Source organism: Alosa pseudoharengus, unplaced genomic scaffold (assembly GCF_046254945.1).
Source record: "Alosa pseudoharengus isolate Yale_2024_CS ecotype anadromous, Long Island Sound unplaced genomic scaffold, YU_APseudo_1.1 YU_APseudo_1.1_scf_12, whole genome shotgun sequence".
In the NCBI taxonomy this organism is placed as follows: Eukaryota; Metazoa; Chordata; class Actinopteri; order Clupeiformes; family Clupeidae; genus Alosa; species Alosa pseudoharengus.
Genome location: NW_027468587.1, coordinates 15,346,660 through 15,363,219, shown reverse-complemented (window position 1 = coordinate 15,363,219; position 16,560 = coordinate 15,346,660). Strand labels below are relative to the sequence as shown.

The 16,560-nt window shown below is 42.0% G+C and overlaps 2 protein-coding genes across 2 annotated transcripts; one reads left to right on the top strand and one right to left on the bottom strand.

Moving 5' to 3' along the window:
- Positions 1-6,040: 6,040 nt before the first annotated feature.
- On the bottom strand, positions 6,041-12,917 carry eaf1 (ELL associated factor 1). The gene is made up of 6 exons (XM_076280226.1): positions 12,675-12,917; positions 12,256-12,350; positions 12,008-12,144; positions 11,641-11,819; positions 10,351-10,572; positions 6,041-8,551 (listed from the first exon to the last, which is right to left on the bottom strand). Exons 1-6 carry the CDS (start codon positions 12,775-12,777, stop codon positions 8,502-8,504), a joined length of 786 nt encoding a protein of 261 aa, XP_076136341.1. The 5' UTR covers positions 12,778-12,917; the 3' UTR covers positions 6,041-8,501.
- Positions 12,918-13,028: 111 nt separating this feature from the next.
- On the top strand, positions 13,029-15,116 carry mettl6 (methyltransferase 6, methylcytidine). The gene is made up of 5 exons (XM_076280225.1): positions 13,029-13,721; positions 13,816-13,950; positions 14,100-14,270; positions 14,399-14,540; positions 14,760-15,116. The coding sequence occupies exons 1-5, from the start codon at positions 13,482-13,484 to the stop codon at positions 14,915-14,917; spliced, it is 846 nt and encodes a 281-aa protein (XP_076136340.1). The 5' UTR covers positions 13,029-13,481; the 3' UTR covers positions 14,918-15,116.
- The last annotated feature ends 1,444 nt before the right edge of the window (positions 15,117-16,560 follow it).

Sequence of the window (16,560 nt, the reverse complement as noted above, 5' to 3'; positions counted from 1 at the left end):
ACATTACCTTATCATTAGATAGGCTATAACTCTTTGGAGATAGTTTTTGACTGTTGTTAATCCTTCACCTCCACAACTAAAGCATTTGCATTGTGTACAGGGAGGATAAGTCGCGAGAAGTTTGCTATATAATAGCAGAGTAACATATACATAGCCTACATCACAACTCTAGAGGGAGCTCTACACTTGCCAAAAATACCTACACCTACATAGTATACCTTTAATCAGAGTAGTTTTGGGGAAGACCGGAATATGCATTTACAATTAAATTACATTTAGCGATAACCTTGTGGGCAAGCTGACTATGTAGGCCTATGGGATATAACGCCCGTCGAGGTGTCCCTAAGGCTACGGTATTAATGGACGAAGACGAGGCTAAGGAGTTTCCTCTGCCAAGTCCATTGCACTGTACTGTTCTTCCTAGGCTTCTTCTTATTACCTCATTTTTGCTAAAATTGTTGCATAGGGCTTCTTTAAAGGTTTTATAACAATGCTACAAATGTTTTGGCTAGTGCTACAAATCTATTCACCTTCGCAGCGCCAGTAGGCTACTTGCTGTGCGGCCCGCACACACACACAGGCATGCCAAACAAGCATACACAAAAGTTTCAAGAGTGGGGGATGGAGTAGAAGATGGATACAAATTGCTTAGTGTGCTTTATGTTTGCGGAACGGATGTACAGGACAGAGCGGCGGTCATATTTTGTACCGCTCTGCGGTACATCTAGTTACACTTTTGTGATGCTGTGGAGAGGGTCCCTGCAGACAAACCAAAGTTGCAAGTATACAGAAAGGGTATGAAAAAGGACTGTTTGTGCAGTCAGTGCATTACCTAAACTCCTCTTTGGGTTGCCGCCATTTTACTAGGAGAAGTCTGTACAAGTCGATTAACGAATGTCACAGAAACTACTACTCCATTCACAAAATCCATGCAGGTTGTATTACCCTTCAGCATGTGAAACCCTGGCAAAAGCATGTCTGACTGGCCCTTTGGCTCCACCTGGTGGCTATAGATCACAAAGCTAAATTCACATGGCTGAATTGAATGGAAGGTAATCAATTTGTGTACATTTAATTTACATTTAATTTACATGTATTCATTTGGCTAAAGCGACTTACATCATTGTTTAGACAGGATATTTCTTTGGCAAACAGCCAACAAAGTATAGGGCTTCAAAATACTGTGTTGAGATTAGACAGAGCATAGTACAGCTGGATAGCTGGATCTTCAGTGGCTCCCTCTCCACCCGTTTGGTCCACAGGTTTGCCTCACCCTACACTGTCCTTACTGTCATAAATTTGTTCCCATGAAACCATACCTATGGTATATGTGACAGGAGTCATCCTGAGCTTTATAGGAAAAGCAAAAGCACCTGCCTGCCTGTCTGTCTGGAAAAATAGTCATCTAGTAAAAAATACAGTCTGGTGAGAAGGGGTTGGCTGTGGTAGCCATCTAGCCATCTCTGCACAGTAGGAGGCAGGTTTGCCTTGGATGCAAAAAGGGCAGTTAGCAGTCACAGGCATAGTGAGAGAAAGTTGATGCTAAACATAAACTTCACTTAGCTGTAACAGGCAAAGAGAAGTGTGTACCTTCAAATGGTCAGCATTCTTGTATAAATGGCATTACATACCTACATTCTGACATTTTTAGTTAAATTATTCAGTTGGGCATATTGGGCAGGGGGCCACAAAAGCTATATGTCAGGGCACCAAGGCCAAAGTTAACTATACAGTAGGCTACATAAAAATGATAAAGTTGTATTTAGCCTATTCAGAGCAGTAGACTTGTATTACTGTATGAAACATTACAAAACATGAAACATTAGGTTTAGGTGAAAAATGTTTTAATCAACATTGTCCTAAATATCCCCAAGGCAGAAAAAAAAAATAATTTTACAACTTGAAGAGAACCAGATAAGATTAAATTGACATGATATTCTACAAATTTAGGTGGAAATGTTTTAATTACTTGTTTCTTTTTGAAGACAGGATTAATTAAAATAATTTAAATAAATGCAGATCCTAGTTTGAATAACAAATAACCAAAATAAATAGGCATTCAAAGTTGAGTAGAAAATGCATCACTCAAAACGTTAGGTGGGTTAAGATTCTTATTTACTTTTATAGACATGAACAATCAACATTATTTTTTCATTTTAGACCATAGTAGATGGCATCATAAATCACTAAGATGTTATAGTTCATAGAGTGTTTTTTATAATAAAATAGGAGTTTGTTTAGGATACTTGAAGCCACATCACCCATAGAATCCCAGGAGAGCTGAATGAGTTCACACTTGAAGAGAGTTCAGACACATAGCAACTGGAATCAGCTGAAGCTAGTTGGTTAATTAAGATTCAGCTGAAGTCACTTGGTTAATTGGGAACCAGACTGTTAAAAGCCCAGCTTGGTTAACTGTGAGTTAAAGCTGGAGTGTTGCTGCAGCATTATAGAGTGAGCAGTTGCGGCTGGAGTTGGGGTTTGAGTGAAGACATTGCAGTTGGCCATGAGTCTTGGTTTGATGTTCAGGTACACACTGAGTATTGCTGATTAGGGTTTTTTTTGTACATAGTCAATCAGTTGGTCTAAATGTGTTGTACTCTATAGGCTACCTTGGATTTGCCTTTTCTTCTTGACTGATGTAGGCCTATGCAGTCCTCGCCTTCAAGGTAAGAATTGAGTGTATTTGTAGCCTAATAAACAATACAACCAGAGGATATTGTAACTGAAGTGGTTATGTTCTAGGGCTGGAAGTGCCCCAGAGTTTTGGGTACTTTGGCTCCAGACCGAGGCCTCCTGGCAGTGTCCCTGTGTCTTCTGTGAGTGACCACAGTTTCACGAACGGTGAAGATGCCTCCTCAAGTACCAATGAACCTGTTCAGGGAAACTTAAGTTCACATCAGGTGAAAATGATTCCTGTGTGGACTTTCGGTGCGGCTCAGGAGGCCCCGGCATGGATCAAGATGCCTCCAGCTCCAGTGAACGAGAAACCTAAGGTGCCTGAGGCTCCAGCCCAAGAGCCCCCAGCATGGGTTCAGACGCCCCCGGCATGGATCAAGATGCCTCCAGCTCCAGAGAAACCCAAGGTGCCTGAGGCTCCAGCCCAAGAGCCCCCAGCATGGGTTCAGACGCCCCCGGCATGGAATAAGATGCCTCCAGCTCCAGTGAACGAGAAACCCAAGGTGCCTGAGGCTCCAGCCCAAGAGCCCCCAGCATGGGTTCAGACGCCCCCGGCATGGAATAAGATGCCTCCAGCTCCAGTGAACGAGAAACCCAAGGTGCCTGAGGCTCCAGCCCAAGAGCCCCCAGCATGGGTTCAGACGCCCCCGGCATGGATCAAGATGCCTCCAGCTCCAGTGAACGAGAAACCTAAGGTGCCTGAGGCTCCAGCCCAAGAGCCCCCAGCATGGGTTCAGACGCCCCCGGCATGGATCAAGATGCCTCCAGCTCCAGTGAACGAGAAACCTAAGGTGCCTGAGGCTCCAGCCCAAGAGCCCCCATCATGGGTTCAGACGCCCCCGGCATGGAATAAGATGCCTCCAGCTCCAGTGAACGAGAAACCCAAGGTGCCTGAGGCTCCAGCCCAAGAGCACCCAGCATGGGTTCAAATGCCCCCGGCATGGATCAAGATGCCTCCAGCTCCAGTGAACGAGAAACCTAAGGTGCCTGAGGCTCCAGCCCAAGAGCCCCCAGCATGGGTTCAGACGCCCCCGGCATGGATCAAGATGCCTCCAGCTCCAGAGAAACCCAAGGTGCCTGAGGCTCCAGCCCAAGAGCCCCCAGCATGGATTCAGATGCCCTCGGCATGGATCAAGATCCTTCCAGCTCCAGTGAACGAGAAACCCAAGGTGCCTGAGGCTCCAGCCCAAGAGCCCCCAGCATGGGTTCAGACGCCCCCGGCATGGAATAAGATGCCTCCAGCTCCAGTGAACGAGAAACCCAAGGTGCCTGAGGCTCCAGCCCAAGAGCACCCAGCATGGGTTCAAACGCCCCCGGCATGGAATAAGATGCCTCCAGCTCCAGTGAACGAGAAACCCAAGGTGCCTGAGGCTCCAGCCCAAGAGCCCCCAGCATGGGTTCAGACGCCCCCGGCATGGAATAAGATGCCTCCAGCTCCAGTGAACGAGAAACCCAAGGTGCCTGAGGCTCCAGCCCAAGAGCACCCAGCATGGGTTCAAACGCCCCCGGCATGGAATAAGATGCCTCCAGCTCCAGTGAACGAGAAACCCAAGGTGCCTGAGGCTCCAGCCCAAGAGCCCCCAGCATGGGTTCAGATGCCCCCGGCATGGAATAAGATGCCTCCAGCTCCAGTGAACGAGAAACCCAAGGTGCCTGAGGCTCCAGCCCAAGAGCCCCCAGCATGGGTTCAGACGCCCCCGGCATGGATCAAGATGCCTCCAGCTCCAGAGAAACCCAAGGTGCCTGAGGCTCCAGCCCAAGAGCCCCCAGCATGGGTTCAGACGCCCCCGGCATGGATCAAGATGCCTCCAGCTCCAGAGAAACCCAAGGTGCCTGAGGCTCCAGCCCAAGAGCCCCCAGCATGGGTTCAGACGCCCCCGGCATGGATCAAGATGCCTCCAGCTCCAGTGAACGAGAAACCCAAGGTGCCTGAGGCTCCAGCCCAAGAGCACCCAGCATGGGTTCAAACGCCCCCTGCATGGATCAAGATGCCTCCAGCTCCAGTGAACAAGAAACCTAAGGTGCCCAGTGTCCCTGTGTCTTCTGTGAGCGACCACAGCTTGACTAACGGTAAAGATGCATCAAGTCACAATGAACCTGTTCAGGTAAACCTAAATTCCCATCAGGAGAAACGTATTCCTGTGTGGACTTTCAGCACGGCTCAGAAGTTCAAGACACCTGAGGCTCCAGCCCAAGAGCCCCCAGCATCGGGCCAGAAACCCCCAGCATTGAATCATATGCCCCAGGCACCAGCCCAAACGCCACCGCCTCAGATGACCTCATTAGACCCTGTTGGGGGTAGTTTTGGCAGCTCCTTCATGGAGGGTGTTCGTGGAGAGGCTACCTCTAATGGTGGTGCTACTGAGGGTTCCTCATCAGGGCCAGAGCACTACCTTGTTATCACAGAGCCTTTGGGTTTTCAGACCCGCTATGTGGTGAAGTCTTTCAATCGTTATGTGCGAGGGAAAAAGATCTATTCCCAAACCACCTACATCCCTCTAGATCCTCCTGCTTCTGAGCCTGCTCCTGTCCCCAGTCCTCCACATGAAGCTCCGGTGGACCAAACTGAAGCCCACCCCTGCAAGGTAAAAAGGTTTTAATGTGTGAGCTTTGATAAGGATTTGAATTTGCTCTAATGTGTTCTCTCTCCACAGAAAAGGATAGGCTTGTCCAGTTGACTTTCTGTGGTACGTGCGTTTGGTATCTCCAATCATTTTGTGTACTGAGATTTTCAGCAATTAATTGATTATTTTCCCAGCAGGCTTTGGACTCATCCACATGGATATCTGGGCTCTTGTTGCATTATTACTTGTGGCTTAAAGAATAAACTTTTCTTAAACTTACGAAATTCCCTAATTTCTTTGCATTATTCTGTTTCTAAACCTGTAGCCTTTCAGTAGGGAGAAGGAGTAGGCTAGCAGCTCTTACATTCCACCACAATCCTGTAATGGAAATGGTGTGTGTGTGTATATATGTGTGTGTATATATATATATATATATATATATATATATGAATGACCAGGGCTTTTGGGAGCGTGCTATCTTTGTCCACTTTGTGTTTGAACTTCCCATTGAGCAGTACATCCATTGCACCAGGGTCACGATAGGGGACCGAGACTGTTGGGGAGGGGGGGGGGAGCCTATAGTATTGTGCCACTGGCCATCAATTTCTAAAGACAATATCATTTTTTAACTTCTATAATGTTCTAATTGGTTACCATTTAGAGCAGAGGCCTTGGAACACTGGAACAGGAACTGGGAAGGCTAATACTTCCACCTGGTGGTTAAACATGCTGAGGTCTAATAATAATAATTAAAAATCATCTTTTTATGCCAAATTATTAAAACATCCATGAAGACATTTGGACAGACACAAACTTTAATGCATTTAAAATTCCACAAAATACATACAGTATGCTGATCAACAACTAAAACAACCCCAATATGGAAGCGAAGGAGCCATTGAGCTTGGGAAATGGAAAGGACTAGATATGCACCACAGCGGTGGGGAAGTACAGTGCACACACAAACACAAGAACCGCTCACAAAGATAATAGTATACAACTGCAGATTGTGAATGTTCTAATCCTGATAAAATGGCCGCCGCTTTCTTACAGCTCAGACTCTTCAGTAACACCTAAAGCATGGGAGCCAGCGCGTAATGCGCAAGGTGAAGACACTACGTCTATACACACTTTGTCCTGCATAATGGCCATTTTATCTTACCACACTGATATATTTTGTTATTCTTTTTTGCATTCCCAATATGCATACTAACAGCATGATCTATGATGTGATAACATATATACACATTCATTAAAGTGACCTGTGATATCAGACATATGTCTGTTGAATGAATATATATAATAAAGATGAATGTGTTAAAAGAAGAGGTGATGTAAAGACAATTTAAATTCAGTAACTGAAAAAATAGGATGTGACCAGGTTTGTTTTTCTTTCATTGTTAAAAATGTTGGTAGGTGCTACATAAAACCCATGTGGCCATTGGGAAAACTAAAACTTGTGACCAGCTGAATGGCAAATACTGTTGTAAGTCCCATTTTTATTTATGCATTTATCTATAGATATAGATATAGATTTAAATTAATGGGGCAGTCAATTCAATGGGGCAGTTGTGGCCTACTAGTTAGGGCTTCGGGCTTGGAACCGGAGGGTTGCCGGTTCGATCCCCGACCAGTGGGAACGGCTGAAGTGCCCATGAGCAAGGCACCTAACCCCTCACTGCTCCCCGAGTGCTGCTGTAGCAAGGCAGCTCACTGCTCCGGGTTAGTGTGTGCTTCACCTCACTGTGTGCTCACTAATTCACGGATGGGATAAATGCAGACCAAATTCCTTGTATATGCAAGTATACTTGGCCTAGAAACCTGATTTACATTTACAATCCTTGTTTATTGTACAGGATACCTGCATAAAGTTGCACCAATTGTTCCCTAGCTTTGTGACAAAAATGTAAAATTTATCATGACTTTTACCCATCACTAATTGTGTGTCAGACTACTATCATATGGAGCTGACTTGCAGGCATCCTGAAATCACAGGGTTTCCCTCTGCTAGGGATGGGACAGGCCAAATCCATCTCATGCACTTCCACCTGTCCTGTACAAAGCCCAGAAGGTGCATTTTACTAAAACATCTGCTCATTCTAATAAATCATATGCTTGTTTTTCTTGAATCATGTGCTTGTTTTAATTAAATCCTGCGCTTCTTTTAATGCTTTTGTTCTTAGTGTTTTTTTTACAGGAACTTTACCAACTTGGGCTACTATGCTGTTCACTTTGATAAAACACAAACAATACCTCTTTCCAAACATAGAAGGCAAAGTTCGGCTACACGCTACAACGTGATATTCACAAAATCAAACCTTAAGAACTGGACAAATGTGTTCAGCAGACTGTCAGGATCAGTGTGTACATCTACAAAGTCACTGCTACAGTCTCTTTAAGTCTATAAAAAACACTTTGTCGTTTGTATTTTAACAATGTTTGGCTTTTGAGTTATTGATATATGGGAACGTTACTCTAATGTGTGAATTGCCAAATTTTCCAGCTTTACCGAACAGTCTGTTCTGCTTCTCTTAGTTCCTGTCAATGAATAAACAAACAAAATAATTAAAAAGAGGTCACAATTAATTCAAACAAGCACACAAAAAAATACAAAAAAATAAATAAATAACTTCTTGCAATGCCACCTCCTGGGCTCGTAGACCCGGAATATGTCTAAAATACAATATATATATATATATATATATATATATATATATATATATATATATTATATATATTTTTTTCTGATAGAAAAAATAAGCCTTTTCTTCTGTACAGTGGATACCCATACAAGGTGAACATCACAAAAGATAATAAACTAAAAATATGTCTAAAATAACAATGGGCTGCACTGCTTATGGGCTATTGTAACCGTTTTAATACTGACCATGCTAACAGTATCAGGGGAGTGATTAAATGGTCCAATACAGTATGAAAATAAAGACTCAAGTTAAAATGCAATCATTCCATTGCCTGATTCATATCTCCACCATGTTTATCTGCTGTTTTTGAATATGTAAACCCAGATACACACCTTCCTGCAACTTCATATGTAAAAGATCTGAACTCTGAAATACAAAATAAAATATACATCTAATAAAAAATACACTCTTTTAATCTCCCAGTGCTCAGAGGGATAGTTAAAATATAGAGGAGCCAAGCTTTGCACAAGTGAGTGAAGACTGAGTGCTAGGGGTTGAGGGATTGGGAGGTACTCAGTGGAAGGAGAATGGCAGCGAAGATGGAAAAATAAGGTGCTCAGTCATCGTCACTGTCACTTCCAGATTCACTCAACTGAAGATCATTCCCTGTGTAGAGGAAATACACATTTCAAGTTATATTCAACTAAAAAAGATCAATGTACTTGTGCAACAAACTCTTCTGGTCAAGGCATGTCCAGCATGTCTCAAAAAAGTTGCTAAGCTTCTATAGATGTTACATTCCAACACTGAACTGCAAAGGGCAAACCAATCTTTTAAATATCGATCCTACCAAATCAACACCTCCAGCTAAAATCAGTTTATACAACACCAAGTTGAGACATTGTGCAAAAAGGACATAGACAACATATCAAATGTTGGAAATTAAATGTTTTACTATTTCATGGAAAATATATGTTCATTTTGAAGTTGATGCCAGCAACATGTTTCAAAAAAAGTTGGGACGGGGCATTTTTACCACTGTGCTGCTTCACCTCTTCATTTAACAAAGTTCTGTAAATGTTTAGGAACTGAGGAGACCAGTTGCAAGAGTTTTGAGAATGAAACGTTGTCCCATTTCTGCCCGATATAGGATTTCAGTAGCTTAACAGTATGGGGTATTCTAAATCATGTTTTTTCATTCCATGATGCACCTTCTATGGAACCATACTGCTTAAATATGTGCAGGATTAATTTCACAGAATTAATGTCTTGCCTAGAAAAGACATTGCCTGGATGGCAGTATATGTTGCTCAAAACCTGTATACATCATTCAGAATTGATTGTGCCTTGCCAGATGTGCAAGATGCCCATGTTGTAGGCAGTAATACCAGAGACTTTCTAATGTGGAGACACAGCACTCCAAAAATACATAGAAATGCATGGTGCTAGTTTGTCACGCCAATATGGCCGTTGTCTACACATATCCCACCCCTTCCTCGGCAAAACGTCGACATGTGAATACATTGAGCCAATCATATGGTGTGTTGTGAAGACATCGTGCCAATCATCTGTTGTGATCTCGCCGCTTGAGCAAGATTGGTGTCGTGAAGCCTTGCGCACGCGCATTTCTGCCGAAATGGATGCCCGACGAGTGCCCAAAAAGCGTTGTCAAATGGTGCCGAGTGGAGGGACTTGCCTAAAAGGACTTTGCTAATACCCACACCGTCATAGATGTTGGCCTTCGAACTGAGCACTAAAACAAGTTGGATGGGTTGGATACTTGGATAGGCCCTCTCCTTTTTAGCCCAGATGAGTCCATGATTGATGAGTCCATGATTTCCAATATTATTTATCAGCTCTATCCCTTGTTTGCAAGGATTTCTCTGGATTCTCTGATTCTAATATTATGAACTGTAGGTGATGAAATCCCCAAATACTTCACAATTTCATGTTAAGAAGCATTTATATTTATCATTTGTCCACACAGGTTTACAAAGTGATGAATACCTCTACATCTTTACTTCTAAGAGCCTCTGCCTCTCTGGGATGCTCTTTTTCATACACAATCATGTTGCCAGTTACCCTAATATAGTTCCTCCTTTTGTTTTCTTTATCATTACACAACTTTTCTAGCATTTTGTTGGCCCCGTACAATTTTTTTTTTAAAGTGTTGCTGGTATCAAATTCAAAATCAACATATATTTTCCATGAATTAGTCACTGTCATTTTCAACATTTGGAATGTTGCCTGTGTCCTTTTTGCAACTAAATATGAGTTTACGAGATTTGCAGATTATAACATTCTGTTTTTATTTGCATTTTACACAACGTCCCAACTTTTTCTGATTTGGGGTAGTAGATTATTGTGTAAAAGTCATTCTGGACTTCCCCAAAATGGCACCTTCATAATGAACATGTAATAATGGTATGGGTTTTCATGACTTTAACCTCGGTGCAACTACTTACTGAGTGTATTTATGAGCTGGTTGCTGCTCTGGGACTTGTCAGTGCCATTGACCATGGGGAGGCGGTTTGGAGAGGCCTGGTGGTGGGGAGCAGGCGATCGCTCGCACTCCCCGTCGCTGCTGGAGCTGTCGTCACCACTCCCAGAGCCGCTGCCCGAGTCCGAGGAGCTGCTGCTGCCGCTGCTGCTCATCTGCTCAATGACCTCCACCTCCGCACGCAGCTCTGGGACAGGCAGTTTAGAGAGTTTAGAGAGTTTACCATGCTTTCAGCGTTATTACAGGGTCATAAAGGCAACTAATCTGATATGATAATATAATAATAAAGGCAACTGAACTGTTATAATAAAACATCATTATTAAATATTCTACAAAAATTAAAATAATGATGAAATATCTCATATCTGAAATCTCAATCCAGTATCATTTAGGAGTTTGTACATATAGGGGATTGGTGATCTGTATCAGGGGCAGTGGTAATGTAGTGGTTAAAAAGCTGGGCTAGCTGGGCTAGCTACAGTAAATTAATAAATGTAAATGTATCACTCAGTTGGACACCTTGGAATGGTCAATTCCAAGATGTGAAGTGATGAGACATAGTGTTGGGTTTAAAGTCTAAGGAGACATTATTTAAATGGCGGGCAAAGAGCAAAGTATATCATCAAGCCGTGTTCCTGTGCATGAGTTAGAGCTATCATGTGCCATGCGGGAGCTTTGAGCTGACTCATCAGTGTTTGTGCTTATGGTCTTGCCCATGGTGTTCATTTAGCACATTTTACCTAATTATTAAATTAGGTTTAGTTTGACATAAGACTTTTCCCTCCATGTCATGGGCTGGCTTTAAAGTGCACACAGCATATGCACACATAAACTACCCGAGGTATACTGAAAAAGAAAGCGAACAATGGATAGACCTCTTTGGGGAATACGAAATGCAATGACTGTTAATGTAATTATGATTATAGTAATATATAATGATTTTAGTAATACAGTATACAGTACACTGTGAGGAATAAAACTGAGCATGAATACAAGAAAGACAGTTTTAGGACAGCAGTCATCACTAACAGAGGGTAGTCCACTTTCCCTCCTGGACTACTAATGATGGCTTTCTGGCAAAGCTCCACATGAAACTGCCCAAGTCTGCATATTTTGAATAATGTGCTGCATCATCAGTAAGTCTCTTTGGGTAGAAATGAATACATGAATAACAATATAAATTAAAAACAACAAACTCACAGCTGTTCCTGTCATAAATAAACAGCATCACACACAGCAGGAGACATGCCCTCACCTCTTTTGATGTCATCTAGCTGAGGCTCAGGGGAGGGATTGTCCTTGGATGGTGATGGTGATGGAGATGCTTTGGCACCTGCTCCTGGCTTGGTTGGAGCACGGAACTGTGAGGGAGGCTGGTTAGCCCTCACTGACTGCTGCTCTATCCGTGCCTGGATCTTACTGCTTCCCTCCGCTCTGCAGATAACACAGTGGAATCATACCATGCTCCTCCTTATGAAGCATGTGACTGCATGGCTATTAGATACACTGACATTTAGTCAACATATTCATTTGTGTCTATGTGTTTGCATTTAGGATTTTTATAAAGCCTAGCACATAATATTGTTTGTTCTGTGATGGCAAATATGGTTCTGCAGCCTCACCTGGTCTTCTTGACCTGTATGCTGCTGCTCAGCTTTTCAAGAATATACTCCCCGGTGTCATGGTTGATGATCAGAACGCAGTCTTTCTGATATGGCCTCTTGTTGCCTTTGAATACCGTCATGGGTGGCGTGGAACCCTGGGAGAGAATAAAAAGTTATTCAAAATATCACAGAGAAAAGTAGTGTGGAAGCATGTGTTTAGTTTTTAACTATGTGTGTTCACATCTAGGAAAGAGGTGTCACAATACCGGAATGTGAGGTAATGTGATGGTGACTTCATCTCCTTTTCCAACTTGCAGTTCCCCTTCACAAGTTGTGTCTATGGACGCTGGTTTGAAATCATCTGTAAAACGTATGAAAGAAACACTCACAGAGAGGGTGCATTGATGCAGAGGAAAACAACTGTCAGCTGGTTGACTGAATTTACAGGGATAATGTCACAACAGATAAAAAGACACAACATGGAGTATTATTAAAAGGAATGTCTCGTTAATGCTGTTATATGACTTCAATGTCACTGACATTATTTCATTGCTTGCTTGCAGTCTATTCCATAGATACCTCAGTGACATAACTTGCCAATTATGCAGGCTAGCTAGGCCTGTCAGTCAGGCTAACTCACTGTAACCCCTAACTATGATCATAGCATAAAGTAAGGTCAACTCACATCTAATGGTATGAAACGAAGACTTAGGGCGTTTTTCAAAGCTTTCCCCAAGCTTTAAGACATGTTCTTCTTTGTCCAAAAGCGGATTAGAATTTCCATTCATGGCTTACTTCGAACGATAAATTTCACATTTACTAAAATTCCAAAGCCAGCTGTTTCATTAAGTGAATAAAATCACAATGATAGTAAATCACAAATGATAAAGTCAGGCTACATGATAGGCAGCTGCTAGAGCACACTAGCTAATCTCTTGTACAAAAACAAAGTGTAACGTAAACGTCATGGAATCAGCTACACCTCTTCCTGTTTTGGTTCTGTTGTCAAATGATACCGATGAGGCCTCGAGCTAGTGTTTTCCTTTAGATTGATTTATTAGTAATTTGAAGGTTTTATAATTCATGCTTTGTCTTTTTATCGTGTCTTTAAAAAAGAAATACATCTGTTGGGCTGAGCCTCTGGCTGAGCTTTTAAACGATGTAAAAGAAACATCTATTGCGGTTTTGTTTCTACACGGACGACAATTACAGCTACACACTGTAGAAATTCCATGCTGAGTTTTGAAGAGTTGATGTGAAAGGAAGCAATCTACTATTTTGTAGGCATTTTATCATTTATTAAGATAACTGTCTCCAAAAATAGACAATCGTTTTGAAAATTAATCTATTCCATGTTTTTTTATATATATAAATGTAGGTTAATTACTTATGATACTATCGATGCTGGAGTCAGTCAGGTAGACTATAACGTTACTTGTCTTTGAGATCATTTTGAGATGAGATAGATAACTGACCACCTAGAGCAAATTAAATGGAGTCAGTTGAGTCTCACGTCAAACCACCAGATGATTCTGGCTCGAGAATTCTTTCCCAGGAGGAGCTGGACAAGTTGAAAGACGACCGAGTATTGGTGTCCGAATTTAAGCAGCAGAAGCTTGAGAAAGATGCCCAGAAGAACTGGGATTTGTTTTACAAGCGGAATACAACAAACTTTTTTAAGGACAGACATTGGACGACTAGAGAATTTGAGGAGCTGAAAGCATGCAGAGAGGTAATCGTAAAACTGGGCCCAAAATTACCTGATTAAACTGGCTTTAAGGTCGCAGCTTTTGATCATCCCATCTGTCTTATCTGTCCTTCATTAGTTTGTGTCCCAGAAGTTGGTGCTGCTGGAGGCTGGCTGTGGAGTGGGTAATTGTATTTTCCCACTTCTGGAAGAGGACCTCAATATCTTTGTGTATGCCTGTGACTTCTCTCCAAGAGCTGTGGAGTTTGTGAAGGTGAATAGTGAACAGATCCCATGTTTATTCAATCATATCATGGTCTGTTGGTCTGTTGTTCACAGGCAGATACGTTTACAAACTGCATCCAGACAGTATTCAGTTACAGTTATTTGCAGAAGCTTTACTAACAGTGTTTCTGGTTTCAGCAAAATTCTCTGTACTCTCCGGAGAGGTGTTTGGCGTTCCAGTGTGATTTGACCAAAGATGACCTACAGGATAATATCTCTGCAGAAAGCGTGGATGCAGCAACACTCATATTTGTGCTTTCTGCCATTCATCCTGACAAGATGCAGCAAGCGCTTGTGAATTTATACATGGTATAGCAATTATACATACACAAGTTACTCCAACACTATACATTTGCATAATTAATGTTAACTGAACATTATGCTGTATACATGCAGTTTTCACACTGACAGTCTTTCATGTTTGTTTTATCTGCCAGGTTCTAAAACCAGGTGGAGTGATATTGTTTAGAGATTATGGCCTGTATGACCACGCCATGCTCCGGTTTAAATCGGGAAACAAGCTTGGGGAGAACTTCTACGTGAGGCAGGATGGTACACGGTCCTATTTCTTCTCTAAAGGTCAGTAAATAACTTATCTGATAATGTTGACACACAGCATCAAAACAATGTCACAAAGCATCCCATGCATATTGCATGTTCACCAAAAACAACCCAACATTTCAGCCTATTCACCTACAATGAAAGATGCAGACCTTTTGCAAACCAGTTTATAACCAGCAATATATTGTATTGCTTGTCATGGTGTTGTTTCATGTAAGTTGTTCTGATCTGCTCCAGAGATGCTGACCAAACTATTCCATGACGCTGGATTTGAGACTGTGGTGAATGAATATGTTCTGCGAGAGACCGTGAACAAGAAAGAGGGTTTATGTGTGCCTCGCGTCTTCCTTCAGAGCAAATTTAGACGCCCAGTGACCTTGAACAACCAAGTATAATAATGTGGCAAAGTGAACCAAGGATGTTGCATATTATTGAATTTAAAGAATAGTATAAAATGTTATTTCTTATACAGTAAACACATTTTTTTATAGTAATACAGCCATGAACATTTGTACATACCATGATTTGAGGAATTTTAGCCATATTGTTTTTTTTCTTCGTAGTATTAATAAAAGTATGAATACATTTTTCCTACTCTGTGTTTTGTGTCACCACATTCATTGAGTTCATTGTATCCTGGTGACATTTCAGCCTGTATTGAATGGTCAAATACTACACCCATATTATGTCTATGACTACACCTATATACACCTCCATATTTACTGGAACAGGTCACCACAAGATGGCAGCAACAGACCTCTGCAAAAAATCTAGAACCCATCGGTTATCCATGCAAAATCTAAAAAATCCATTTAACCATAATTTGGTCTGTACTTAATTTGACTTAATTTGAGACCATTTTAATGTCTGTACAATTTATATTTAATCAGATAAAATGGCATTAGAGTGTATAACAACACTGATGCCTTCATACAGACATACGCTACCTCCAGACCGCTGCGCTCCTCAGACGAACGACGTCTAGCTCTACCTCCGGTACGCTCAGGCCAATCCAAACTTTTCTCATCTGTTGTTCCTCGCTGGTGGAACACACTGCCAGTTCCTACAAGGGCAGGGACATCCCTCTTCATTTTCAAAAAACTCCTGAAGACCCAGCTCTTTAGAGAATATCTCCTCTCATAGCAACACTTACAACAAGTCTTGCTGATCCTAGCACTCACCAGCCGTCTTAAACGGACACGTAACTGTTAACAACAGCACTCACTGATGCACTTATTCTTACTGTACTTATTCTTATGTTTTTTAAATTGTCCTAAAATTGTTGTGAATTGCTCTAAAACTTAAACTGTTTACCATGTTGTTAGTCGCTTTGGTTAAAAATGCGTCAGCCAAATGTAATGTAATGTAATGTAATGATGGGCCTAATGTTAGTCATTATGTGAGTCATTGATTGGTTGATTAAAATATCATTCCTCATGCCAACAGGCAACAGGGTCCAGCCTACACCTGACCTTTTTAATGATTTCGTAGAATTGGCTTTTAGTTTTACAGCATGCTTAGAAACCTGTACTGTGCATGCATATGTCAAACATGCAGTTCTGGAATAATTAAGAGACCATTGCACATTTTTCTGATGTCAACCTACAGTTGCTAGGTGACATTTGAATGAGTTGACAGTCATATTCAAAATTAATAGACAACTGTAAATTGGAATATGACTGTCAACTCATTCCAATGTCACTCGTCAGCAACCGTAGGATGACTTCAGAAAAATGTACAGTGGTCTCTCAAGTTTTTTTTCCAGAGTTGTATATGTAACACATGGGCAATGAAAACACAAATACAACATTCTTTCCTACTATCCTACTTTCCCCTTGAGAGCTGTGTGGCACTACAGTGATCGTTCCTGCTTACAGCCTCTGTGTCCATTCAGCATGTCCTAGTTTCACGTCCTGTTGGTGGGAAGCACAGAGAACATCATGAACTAAGTGCAGAGGCTCTCAAGGTCCTAGCCTTATCAGGTTCAACCCTCATTATTTAACAGACTTATAACAGATTGAAATGACCAACACACCCA

Bases quoted from the DNA above. Each gene is read 5' to 3' on its own strand.
- eaf1 (XM_076280226.1), bottom strand. From the start codon at position 12,777: ATGAATGGAAATTCTAATCCGCTTTTGGACAAAGAAGAACATGTCTTA. The intron at 12,351-12,674 runs GTGAGTTGACCT...TACGTTTTACAG, and splicing joins TTCGTTTCATACCATTAGAT to ATGATTTCAAACCAGCGTCC. The intron at 12,145-12,255 runs GTATTGTGACAC...ATTCTCTCCCAG, and splicing joins TCACATTACCTCACATTCCG to GGTTCCACGCCACCCATGAC.
- mettl6 (XM_076280225.1), top strand. From the start codon at position 13,482: ATGGAGTCAGTTGAGTCTCACGTCAAACCACCAGATGATTCTGGCTCG. The intron at 13,951-14,099 runs GTGAATAGTGAA...TTCTGGTTTCAG, and splicing joins GAGCTGTGGAGTTTGTGAAG to CAAAATTCTCTGTACTCTCC. The intron at 14,541-14,759 runs GTCAGTAAATAA...GATCTGCTCCAG, and splicing joins GTCCTATTTCTTCTCTAAAG to AGATGCTGACCAAACTATTC.